The 13,059-nt window shown below is 39.9% G+C and overlaps 1 protein-coding gene across 4 annotated transcripts; it reads right to left on the reverse strand.

The window, feature by feature from the left end:
* Nucleotides 1–685: 685 nt before the first annotated feature.
* On the reverse strand, nt 686–9,510 carry cnr2 (cannabinoid receptor 2). 4 transcript variants are annotated; one of them, XM_037072846.1, is made up of 5 exons: nt 9,426–9,510; nt 9,092–9,249; nt 7,252–7,302; nt 6,741–6,815; nt 686–6,358 (listed from the first exon to the last, which is right to left on the reverse strand). In XM_037072846.1, the coding sequence occupies exons 4-5, from the start codon at nt 6,808–6,810 to the stop codon at nt 5,268–5,270; spliced, it is 1,161 nt and encodes a 386-aa protein (XP_036928741.1). In that variant the 5' UTR covers nt 6,811–6,815; nt 7,252–7,302; nt 9,092–9,249; nt 9,426–9,510; the 3' UTR covers nt 686–5,267. The 4 variants fall into 4 exon arrangements, with proteins under 4 accessions (XP_036928741.1, XP_036928742.1, XP_036928740.1 ...); XM_037072847.1 differs by having other exon boundaries at nt 6,741–6,863; XM_037072845.1 differs by lacking the exons at nt 9,092–9,249; nt 9,426–9,510 and having other exon boundaries at nt 7,252–9,055.
* Nucleotides 9,511–13,059: the final 3,549 nt, after the last annotated feature.

A 13,059-nucleotide genomic window follows, 5' to 3' on the forward strand; every position in this document is an offset into this window, starting at 1 on the left:
TTATGAATACTTACACGTATAATGTAGAACGTGATTCAAACTAGAATTTATATCGATTTTGTTCTCGATTTTGTCGTTTCTACGCTACGACGTCCTCCGTACAACCCCGCTTTTTGTTCGCTGATTGCTTTCCGTTGAACTCAAATTGAAGGTTCACGAGACGTCTGGTGGTGGTGCTCAGGTAAATCAAGCAGATAAAGAATGGATTGCGAAGTAATGTTACACTTTAATTTCCCTCAGTAGAAAGCAGATTTTTATTATTTTCTGATTGCATGTCAACAAATAGCACGCTTTCCCATTCGGGGTCATCCCTATGTTCCCACAGCCCTGTTTTCCCACATTTCTAGGACATTTCAAAATAAAGTCTTGTGTTCCTACATTTCCCTTTGGGTTAGGTAATGGGGATAGCAACGTAATTGGGCTCCTAGAAGCCCAATTAAGCACTGGCACAGGTCTCAATTTAAATTGTTTATGAAATAACCTGAAATTATAGTAGGTCACAGCCAACAAAATGGGGAAATTATGATAGACCAAAAAAGAAAAAACAAAGATGAAAGTAAGTAAAAAGAATTTAAGGTTAAGAAATCAGATTGGAGCTCTGGTGATAGTTATGTTTAGGGTCCAAGTCCGGGGAGGGTTAAAATTAGAGTCCAGTTAGGGTCAGGTGAAGGTTAGGGTTCAGGGCCGGGTCATAGCTGAGTGCAGGGCTCATATAAAGTAAAAGAATAAGAAGGAAAATAGATATAATGGCAACTATTAACACATCAGGCATTCTCTGGTACGCTTTATCAAAAATTGTGTTTGTGGAGACTTATCCAAATAAAAAGTTCAAAACTGACAAAAATGGGAACACAACGAATTAAAGGGAGAAGATATAGCAGGACTATTGCAATCACAAAGGGAAAAAAATCATCCAAATTAAGTGCTCCAGAGTTAGAGTTAGGGTTTGCAGCACTTCATTTGACTGATCTGACCGGAAGTTAGTCAGTGCGAGGCCTCTGTGCTACTTAGTTTACTTTGTATATTTGAAGGACAATGTGCACTTACATTGAATGTTTGCAATAAACAAAAAGATGGGCTCACCAGATTTAGCTAAAAGCTACATTCCATCTGTAGTCCATCGCTACTGGATAATAGGTAGTAGTGGTAATGTAATGTAGTGTAATTGGTGACCAAATTGAGAGAAAGGGGGATAAAATCTGATACAAATTTATGAAAAGGGAAATGTGGGAACATAGGGCTGTGGGAACATAGGCTAGCTCTCTTACATTCTCTGCTAACTAAATACAACGTGTGTGGATATATAATTTACCCAGATAGGTACCTTTTTACATTGACCCAGCATGGCTGCATGATGATGTTGACCTGGAGTCCCTGAGCAGAAATATTGTGTTAAAGAGAGCTTAATCACACGATACAATAGTGACCAACATGAACATGTGTTTACTCAATTCATTTACTTAAGTACACATTCACATTTACATGTACAAATAATTTACCTGACAGCTTTAGTTACCATTCACTATTCAGATTACAATTTTTCATGCTTTGACGTGAGAACCAGCTCTGTTCATGTTGAGTGTTTGTGATAAACTGGAAGATGAAATGTTGCTCAAATAGATAATCTCCATATAAACCCTCTTGGATTAACCACAGTTATGATGACCTGATATAATATGGTGCTGTAGATTAAACTGCTCAACCAGATGTAAAGTAGTTATTATCTTAACTTTAATCATATAAAATTTATTACAAAGATAGTTGACTTTACGATATTATCTGGCTTTACATGCTCCATACCTTTCCTTTTGCGTCACATCACCAGTCACACACTCACTGTTGTCTATTGTTTTGTGTCACCCACTTAAACTGTCATTGTCCTGTAATGAACCACCATCACGTAAGATAAACTGATAACGTAAAATCAAATCTGCTTAACTCTGATTTGAAAAAAAGTGATGTTGAAGTTGTCACTGGGATTAAAAATCTATTTTACTGGAGTGTTTTGGTTTGTTAATATATAACAGATTACTGTAGGTAAATATAAGCAATATTGACTCTTTTAGAATCTGGGGGAGTTAGGACTTAGTTTGAACCGCTGGAAAGTATTCAGCAAAATCAGTCAAGGTGGCATTTTATAATTTCTTAGAGTGTGAAAAGACAAAAAGCCATCGTATGCAGTTCTGTAAAATGTAACACAAATTCTATTTTCCTCATCTTCTGTATAATGTAGTGCAGTGTTGTTAAAAGTATCCAAAAGACAAACTTGAGTAAAAGTAAAGCCTATGTTTAACTGTTACTATGGCACAAGTGAGAGTCATGCATATTAAGAGTTGAGTAAGAGTCTTTAAAGTATCTGATATCAAATGTAATCGTGTACACTATGGGTTGACCGGCCGATTTCCGGATCGTATATTCTGCATTTTTCTGGTTATTTGAATCAGTGTTTCTTTCCATCTGATTACTGATAAAATACAATAATTTAAAAATGTGCTTCTTTGGCCCTTATACACCATGCCATCTCTAAAGTGACTAGTAACTAAAGTTTTAAGATACAAGCAGTGGAATATAAAGTAGGACATTTGCCTCCAAAATGTAGAAGAGTGGCAGTATAAATGGAAATACCCATTTAAAGTACCTCAAAATTGTACCTAAGTAGAGTACTTGGGTAAATGCACTTACATTAACTTAGATTCATCACTGCTGTTTCTTGTTATATGTCGGATTTTGAGGAAATAAAATGAATCCTTTGCCAACTCAGTGATCATTTTGTACTCTGTTTTGAATCATATTGCATTATACTTTGTTAGTTAGTCTACCCTCATTCATATAAATAGAACATGCGCACAATTAAAAAGTATCCTCACAATGTGACACAACCTATAACACATCTCTAAAGTAGTTCCAACAAAAATGGCTCTTACAAATCATTGCAAACACCAGACTGCTGACTTCTTTCATCACTTCACAGTAAGGACAGATGAAGAAGATTAACTTTTGGTATTTGCTCGAGAAGAAACATAGTGAGTCAAAATAGAGTATGGTCAAGTATCATTTTTAATTATAAGATATAGTGGTTGAAACATGTGTTCTGTCCAGTAACTGATGACCTAAGTTCAACAACTTGTAAGACTTCTGTGATCCTCTGTTTTGTCGCTCTATGCATGCCTGTGACTTTAAGTGAATGCCAATCCATGTGCTTTACCACAGCTGCCAGTTGTGACTATTGCAAAGAGTGTTCTAGTGTCTGTGCTCGTTCTCTTCCTGGCATGTGTCCCATTTACCTCGGCACACTGCTTGGATTCATGTGGTGAACATTGTGTGAAATCCTCCCGTGCATGAGGCCCTTTGTGGAGTCCTGGCATTCATGTGCAGATAGGATAGGCGACCCACAGGGTCCTCTGTTCCTGCACAAATCCTTGCACATAAGCAGGCATAGGCACAACAAATCCATTTTTCTGAACGCCAAAAGTTGAGTCAGCATTTCAGTTCACAGGACCCAGTGTGTGTGATAGAAGTGAGAGCGTTAAAGCACTGACATGTGAGGCAGAGAGGTTATGGGTCAGATGGCCACATTACATCACCTCAAAAGCTGTTTGCTTGGCCTAAACCTATGTCTGCAAATGAGAGGCTTTAATTCTACTGGAATCTGTTTCTAGTCTGAAGTTCGTCTGCTCATCAAAAAATGTAAAAAACAGAATCATACCATGTCAGTCGTACTTATTGTGACAATTAAAGAAATGTGCAATGGTGACTATATATTTGCCAAAAGTCACATTGTCTCCTTACAAGCTGTTTTACAAACACACCACATTTTAAAGACTTTTCTGTCTGATAACCAGGCATGTGACTCAAGTCAATAGGTCCAAGTTATTTTTTCTTGAACAAGTCAATTCAAGTCAGATCCTTCTTTGCGCAAGATTGCAATCCTAACCGGCAGTATCTGGTCTTTTTAAAGAGAACATATGAAGTCATAGTACCTGCTGATAATGTTTTTCCACAGTTTTTCTAACCTGTTCAAAAACTATGACAATTAATTACATTTGTATGATGAAGTGATATCCAGCTAAAATAAGTGTAATCAAACAAAAAAAACCTTAATAAAAAGTTATTTATTTCTTAATTTCCCGTCAAACTTAAAATATTACCTCACCATCACTTTTAAAGGTAATTTTTTTTTTGTTGTTTTTTTTTTGTCTCATTCCCAACTCCCAAATAAATCTAATACTCAAACATAAAAATGGAGTCAGACGTTTCTTCCAGGTCCAAGTCGAGTCGCAAGTCATTTATCTTCTGTCAAGTAAAGATACACATCATAAAAACAGTGCCTCGAGTCCACATGCCTGCTGATGACCTGTTACCTGTTGTGGTTATGTTGCCACGACAGCCTCTATCAAAAAGGCAAAGGTAAAGTTATTTACTAGCACTAAATACTTTGCTGAGAATGAATCCTGCTCATAAGATTTGGGGCCTCATTTATAAACCAGACTCATGATCAATTTTGATCTTAAGTATGACTGAAATAGAAAACCAGGCACAAGCATTTATTTATTAAAAAACCTTACTTTGATGTGGAAATGATCTTATCTCTACGTCTAGACTCGACTTCAGTGATTCTCTTGCTTCTTAGGCGTACTGCAGTTTACTTGGGTATGTGTCCAAGTCTGTGGTGGGCTTTATAAACAATGTGCAACGGCGACACACTCTCAAGCTCTGTTTGGCTTTTTTTGTCAACCTACTATTTAGTCCGCTGAACAATATGTGCTGCCTGGCTTCAGTCTCCTGTACCATTGCTGTGATCTTGTTTTTCAAAAAGTTAGATTTTCTCGTTCTTGATCTACTCCTAACAGGATATGAGGGGAAGTTACCAGGCAGGTGTCTGTGCGTTAATTTTAAAGGTGCAATCTCAAAGATGGACTAGAATTATAAACCTGTGTGCTAACAGTATAAACGCCAACAGGCTAACTGAGCTAAGAAATTAACAGGAGCTAACAGCATTGATGTAGAATTAGAATACAGTTATGAATTCAACAGGAGGTCAATAAGCACCCCATCAGAAATGACCTTAGGACTAAGCTCACGTATAAATCTAACTTTTTTATAAATGAGGCCCTTGGTTATTGATCTACAGTGAAGTTCTCCTCAAAGTCTCTTTTACACTCCAACCACGCTGCCATAAACACAGACACTTCTCTATCTCTACAGCTACTACTTGATTTCTAAGTGCTGTATTGTAGGCAACTGGACTTGTGATACTTGATTTCAACTCATTTTCTGATGTTCAGCTGCTGATTGGTCACCACCTCTGAGATCGAGTTAAGTCGGGTGGTTCTGATCCTGGGTGTGTCATCCTCAGTGATGGCAGTGCAGTTGTTGTCCTCAGCGGAGGGTAACCCTGGGGGCAAGTCCCCCGTGGACTTTTTACACCTCCCGATCACACACAGCCTGTGGTGCAACTGCAGCAGAGCGACTCTCAGCTCTCGACAGCGCAGTGCATACAGTAGTGGGTTGACTGAGGAGTTGACCAGGCAGAGGGTGCTGCAAAAGGCGAAGGCCCTCTGTTGGGTGTGGGTCAGGAGCACAGCAACGTCAGCTAACATGAAGGAGAGCGCAGGGAGCCAGCATCCCACGAGTATGAGCAGGATCAGGCCAAAGGTACGTGCTAGCCGGATATCCATCCTCATGCGGGCATGGCCTGTCCCTGCCGCTGCCTGGATGCTGGTCATGGAGGACTCATGGCGGTGGGCCTTCCACAGGATGAGAGCGTAAGCCCCTAAAATGAGAGCCAGGAGCACCAGGATGAAGCTGGTCCAGCAGGCAAGGTAGCCCTGGTTGATGTAGGGAAACAGGTGTGAGCAGGGCGGATTAAGCCCTGTGGGACACCTCCATCCCATCAGAGGCAAGAAGGAGATAATAATGGTGGCGCTCCAGAGGATGAGCAGGCTCATCATGGCTCTCCGGCGGGTCAGCAGCACCTTATAGCTGCAGGCCTGATGGATGCAGAGGTAGCGGTCCATAGAGGTCAGCAGTAAACTCCCCACTGAGCTACTGAAGGCCATGGTGACACCACCTAATTTGAAGAGGTATGCCGTGGGGCCATCGCTGCGTCGAAAGAGGTGAAAGTCCAGGAAGCTGGTGGTGAAGAAGCAGCTGGCGAAGACGTCAGCCAGAGCAAGGCTGCCGATGAACAGATACGAAGGCCGCTGTCGCAGGGTGGCGGTGGCAGCGATGACTCCCAACACAAGAGCATTTTCCAGCAGTGTGACTGGACCCGCCAGGAAACAGATGGAGCCGATGGCTGTCTTCTCTGCCTTCGTGAGGACCATATAGCACTCCAGATTCTCACAAGACCTGTTAACTGTGAGAAAAACAGTTTAAAACTAGAACAGCTGTTATAAATTAGATTAGAGGACATTTGACAAATGAAGTGTTTTCCTCTCCCTGATGCTATGCAGGTGTTCTATCTTCTCTTTGCTTGTTTAAACTGCATCCTTTTCTAACTCAGGGCGAGGCTGATGGGTAGAGAATAAAGTCAAGACTCAGGTTAGAGGTCAGATAGATCAGGTTCTTATCCTGTGTGACTTTAAAAGTTTACTTATTCTTTCACTTAAAATCAAGATGGTCTCGCAACCACTCATGAAGCTTTGGTGTCCGCGCATCCCAAACTGTTCAATTTGCTGAAATATTCAATTATCTTGAAACAGCAAGGCACTGTATATATTGAAGCCTGCATACTTTACCCATTGGTGATGAGGCGTTCTCTTTGACTTCTGTGGGTCCTAAAGAAGTGCGAACCTCCCAATCCTCCATTTCAGCTGTATTGGCCAGTGCAAGAAATGAGTCATTTAGATTTGTCACTTTTCCTGGATCAACACAAACATAGTTAGACTTGCTAAGAGGAAAGAATTTAAAAGTGTAAGGTACCCTTCACTTTACATCAGTACTACCTTTACCTCCGTATCTTCTTTATCATACTCGACCATTTTAATCTAACTATACAAGCACAGTGCTCATGTTTATCCACATACATGACATTCATCAACTACCTGACAAAAAAGGCTCCAGTCTTTAGTCTCTGATCCTTCCTCACCCCAGCCCCAAAATAAATACATAAATAGATAATACACATACACAAGACAGAACAAATCCAGCAGGATTACAAGAAAAAAAAGAAAGAAAAAAAATATGTATATATATATATACACTACACATTTTCATCATGTAATGATTTGATTGATGACAAACTTTCACCTTGAGTCTTTTTTTCCTCTTTTACATGAAGTGGGTAAAACAAGCAACTTCCTGTGGAGAAAATGTAGAAAGTGTGAGGACTTATTCTCTCTTTGTCAATATTGAACTTGGTGCTTTTAAGGCACATTAACGTCTGTGAGTCAGGACAGAAAGTCATTTACGGGTCGGGGCAAACAGACCATGGTCATTAACCGTATGTGATGATGCTGACACTGAAGAGATATCCGCATGGACCCATAGATAGATCGTGGTTCAAATAAGTCATAAACGGCTAAAGGAGAAGTGACTTCGAGTTGCGTTTTTGAGCTTCATACGTGTCCTCACTGTGTTTCAGCCATGCGGGTAATACTTTATAGTTACAATGAATAATAAATGGTAAATGTAAAGTTAGTTTAATTAAATTAATGGTTATTTTACTTCTAACAAATGATGAAATATTTTATAACCCATTTATTAGCACTTTAGGGTTTATAAACATCAGTTGCCACTATCTGCAAGACATCTTTTGTAACTGAAGTAATTTGAACTGACCAGAGACCAGAGTATTAATATTTAATTCACATTCCCACTTTCAATTGGGAAGTGATTTTACTGTAAACTGCAGAGATCAACTTACAGCCTGCTGTTGGCCTATTACCATATTAAACAGAACGAAGGCTGCCCCCTTTTGGCATCAGAGAGGACTGTATTTAAACAAAACTGTGAAGTCGGTGGGTGAAGGTCACCGCAGACATGAACAGTCCTGTGTAGAGTGCATTATCTGTATGCAATCAATAGATTAAACTGAGTGTGCGGGGCTGATGAGAAGAGAGGATTTGATTAAAGGGGATAATGATGTGATAAATGGGAGTGGTGGTGACCTGTAATTGCTCGCACCGTTTTTGTTTTTTGCTTTTTGTTTTTTGTTTTTGTTTTTTTAAAGGCAAAAAGATGATCCAAACACGTCAAATAAATCAGTCATCTTTGAGGAAATGGTAAAGAAACTTTTGGTACATTACATTTTAAAAAAAGAAAATTAAAAAAAGAAAGAAAATAACCCCAAATAATGAAAGTAGTCTTTTATGATGCAGTCTGAGTGATTACTGAAGGGAACATTTTCACCCAGTCAGGTCACCATGTCCTTCATTCAGTTTCCCTCCCGCCTTCATCCTGCATCCACCGACCATTATTTCAGTTATTCTTCCCAAATGTGACACGACCTCATGAAAAAAAGCACATTCAAGCAGAAATAGAGGAGGTAAACTGCTTTCCAGAGACCTTGAGCGACAATATTTCTCAATTGGGCCATATGAGTGCATGCTCTGTGGATATTACACCACCTCAGGCGCTTTTCCTTTTTTTTTTTTTTTGCTCCCTCTTAGTGAGAAATCTTGATTGACAGAGTGCTGTGTTTTGACTCCTAAGAGCCAGCCGGTCTCAGAGAAATGATTGCCTCTTCAAGGCAGCATCAGCAGGCGCGTACGTATAAAAACATGCCTCAGTTTTTGTCACATCGGGGGTGACACAGACACTGAAATGTGATGTGCCAATAACCCCTTGAGACACTGTTGCATTGAGCCGCACTGTGGCAACATTTTCACAAGCCGTTCTGTCACAAGTAGCACTAACGAACTTGAAATCTCATCTTTTGAAGCCAATGAAGAAGATCGAAGCTTTATAAAATAGATCAAAAAGTGAAAGCACACCTAATGAAGCTGCTGCTGGACAAGAACAAGCAACATATTTTCTTCTGAAGAACATTTAAACATCACTATAATACCAGTTTAAAAATTTTTAAAAGGACATTGTAAATGTATTTACTGGACTTTGAAACTGCATTTTAAGAGCTTATGTTCCTTACCTTATGTTCTCTCGCACAAGTGGCTTCCTGTTCTCTGTTGATCTGTATTATTTGTCTCAGTACAGTACAGCAGTACAACACCCACAACATTACCACACGACAGACTGACTTGACTGGTGGTAAAGAGCGCGAGTGAGGGGAGAAGATAAGGAGGGTGGCTGTGATGACATGAGGGAGAGAGGGGGAGGGAGACAGACAGATAGATAGAGAGATAGAGAGGGAGATGAACATGATGCTTTTTTGAGGGTTTTAAGCTGGATTCTTTGATGAAAAGCAAAATGCATACATTTTTAGATGTCTGATGGAGATGATGATTAACACACAGATCACACACCTCTGAGTGTCGGTGTCCTTCTTGACTGATGCTTCTCCAGCAGACAGGGTCAGGACGGACTCAGGGGAGGAGAGAGCACTTAAAGCAGGGTGATTGGGTGTTGGGAGCAAAGTGCGAAAAAAAACAAACAAAAAAACATACCAACCGAGAAAACAGGAGGAAAACGTGGGGTGCAGGGTTTTGTATGAAAAATGTAAATAAAGTGACCTTCCACTGTTAGATTATGCTCTGCTGTGAATCCATTACTCGAACCCTGACGCAGTAATAACCTGCTAAGGGGACCCTGAGTTAAGATTATTTTGCAAAAACTCCCATTCTCAAGGTCCAGAACGAGCTGTTACACTCATATTAAAACTTCTCCATTTCACATGTCAAGGCAGCTGATGACACCTTTGAATTAGTCGTGCAGCAGCATGTTTTTCCTACCACCTCTTCTGCTAATTACTTTCCACTCATCTTCATTTTACAGACAGTACTAGCAGCACACGTGAACACACTGACCCCTTCCACTTAAGATCACAGGGTTTAGCCTTTTATTTATTATAACAAATTGCTTGAAGGATTACAAAAACAGCTTATTTGCTCGCCTCTGGTGGACTGGAGGGGCGAGCAAGATGCTAGGAAAAAAAAAGAGTTTGAATTATGTATGCTTTGTTAATTTGCAGGATTGTAAGTGTGCACATTAGAAAAGACAATCTGATGAAACAGTTTTGTTCCTTTGCAAAAACTTTTACCGCCTCAGTCCTTTTCTAGGAGCATGTTTGTCTTGAAATCAGACTCTTTGTATTACCGATACATGCTCATTGATTCCAAAATTTTAAACAGATATCTTTAAATTCTAATACTGAGATGCATAAAACTGCTTTCACTGCACTTTCCCAAGGATTTTCTTTATTTTGTATAACAATACTGACCTGAGGCTTCAGTTAATGGGTGGGTCGGGGTGCAATACTGCTTGCAGCACAACAGGGGGCAATGCTCAGCTAGCATGAAGTGGTGGACACACACAGTGAGTGACCCTGGCAGTGATCATCATAATTATGGCGATGGGTTTAAAGGTCGTTCAGCCGTCTCATCTTTGTGATTCTTCACAAATTGAGCTCAACAAGCAGTCTCCTCATCAATTAAGAGCGTTTAATTTAGCTTATGCCCCTCTGGTAAAAAATGGCGTCCATTAATATTTCAATAACAACTCCATTTAGGTCATGAAATAACATACCTTAGGCATTCTGGAATGAATTAGCATCCTATTTTAGCCCCTCATTTCAGAGGAAAGTATGCTAAATAAAACAGTAACTGGGACTAACAAATATATCAAAGAAAGGGGGTCAGAAAGAGATGTTTCGGGAAAAGTTTACAGCATTAAATGAATGAAAAGGGTCTTGTTTTAAGACGGGGATGTCTGGTGCACTGGCTGTGTCCTCCCCTCCTCTGACCTGATAGATCCAGCAGACCAGAGGGACGGAAATGTGATTAGCGAGCAGACAGCCCAGCTCCAATAAGATTTACTCTCTGTCACTGTCTGACCAGGTGCAGCACGAAGGAACAGACAGACCCCAGGACAGCATCAAGCCGGAAATGTTCGATTATCAGCCGGACTACCTCATCCTGTTACACGATGCCTTTTTAGAAAATCACCCGGGGACACAAGCTATCACAGGGCCCGCTCTGCTGTTTTCAGATGGATTCGAGGTTGAATCTATTACAAAAATATTTCCGCTCATTTTCCAGATTGCCAGACCTTCAGACGGCAGTATCAGATCACTGATGTGAAAAACACAAGAGAAATGAGCAGATCAAACCCAAATCTAATTACTCCGGACTAAATGCTTTAATAGTGCTTAATTATTTACTCTGGTTCTTGGAATAATGTAATGAAATTGTGAAATTAAAAATGAAATGAATTATACATTGCATTACAGATTATAAATGGGGTGATTAGAGTGGAAAACTACAGATGTATGTAAATTAAGACTCAGAATGTAAAGACCTTAAGAAATAATCACATAAAAACAACAAACATGTTTATTTTCTTTTCCCTTTCACATTTGCATGTAACAATGGTCATGTTGCAAACTGTAAAGCCCATGGCCCCTTCTTTAGCATTCACATTTACATTATAAAGACGTATGAAGGACTTGTGCCAACTTGTTCTAACTTGTACTCAGGGCTACACTCCCAAATGATTCAATTATTTGTATGTTTTAAAATCTTAATGTTTTAAGTAAGCTGTTCAGTGTTTCCTGCAACATTTGAATGAATTGGAGCACTTATTTCAAGGAAATTTAAATAAATAAATAAAAACTCTATGTTTGTTTAAGTTAAGGCTCACTAAAATGAAATTAGGACAAGATTATATAGTTACTTCCACAGAATATCCTAGGAAATTATTATGAAAGTTCCTTTTCACCCATTTTATGAAGTGTACCTTTCTTTCTAGTCAACATAAACACTTTCCACTTAGTCAAACATCTAATACTGAAATTGATTGATTGAACTCTGCCTAAATTTAGCAAGGGCTTGACCTCAGTGTAGGCAACACTAACTATGGTCCTGGTCGTGCTGATGTCCAATAACAAATAAAGAGACCATGTTGTCATAGGAACACACCAGCTGTGACACCAGACTGGTGTTAATCACGAAACAGTTGAACGCTACCAGATTTATTCTACATGCCTGACCCTTATCACACGGTCAACTCACATCTCAGTTTCTGAAGGTGGACGGGATTGACTAAAAACTGAGTGACGTGCAGCTTAAAATAAATGTGAAGTGGGCGGGTAAGGGCCCCTTCTATACTTCCTAAGAGGAACCTAAAAAAGAAGGTAGGGTCATTACATCACGGAATCTCGCTTTGGGGCGCGACTGTTGTGACATCACCTATTTAAGTCAAAGTGAGATACATGGAGAAACACATTAAAACCCAACATATCTACATCGTATGACCCCTGATGAAGAAATGCCCCGATAAATTTAGATTACACACTTCAGACAATAGGTTAAGCACTCAGATTTCCCCACAAATGATTGACAGGGCTGATTATATTGTGATCAAATGAGGCAGGTCTGACTGAATTTCACTGAGACTGTACATACACAGTGAACAGCAGCGTGAAAAGGAACCTTTCATACACAAATCTGAGGAAAGGAACATGTTGATAAAAAAACACAAAAAACCCCACAAATCACAAACCCACTCTCTGTAGTGTGGTCATTCATCTTCTGGAGGCATTCCTTCCTCAGAAGTCATATGACGTAGATACGCTGGCATGAAATGTATTTCTACAGCTGTCACAACACTCTGGCACCGAAACGAGATTCAGTGACCCATCCTTATTTTTTTTTTTTTAAGTCACTTGACTTCCTAGATCCTTGCCTGGACCACACCCATCCTCAAACTCAGCCCTCATTTATAAATCTACAACCACGACTACACACCTTCAAAGTTTCATGACTGCATCTTGTGTGGTTGTGACGCTGTTGTGGTGACAAAATCTGTCCACAGACAGACAGGGACACATATAAACACCTGGCAATGTCCTGATAACAACTTCTGTAGTAGTCTCTGCTACATTTTGCCCAGACACACACGCAGACAGACTCACAAGGTGAAAATAGCACCAGGCACGCTGTT

Source organism: Acanthopagrus latus, chromosome 17 (assembly GCF_904848185.1).
Source record: "Acanthopagrus latus isolate v.2019 chromosome 17, fAcaLat1.1, whole genome shotgun sequence".
Lineage (NCBI taxonomy): Eukaryota > Metazoa > Chordata > Actinopteri > Spariformes > Sparidae > Acanthopagrus > Acanthopagrus latus.

Excerpts from the sequence above, each read along its gene's own strand:
- cnr2 (XM_037072844.1), bottom strand. The coding sequence starts at position 7,408 with ATGACTTTCTGTCCTGACTCACAGACGTTAATGTGCCTTAAAAGCACC. Across the intron at positions 6,864-7,251 it reads AGAGGAAAAAAAGACTCAAG|GAAAAGTGACAAATCTAAAT; the intron begins GTGAAAGTTTGT and ends GTGTTGATCCAG. Across the intron at positions 6,359-6,740 it reads GAACGCCTCATCACCAATGG|TTAACAGGTCTTGTGAGAAT; the intron begins GTAAAGTATGCA and ends TTTTTCTCACAG.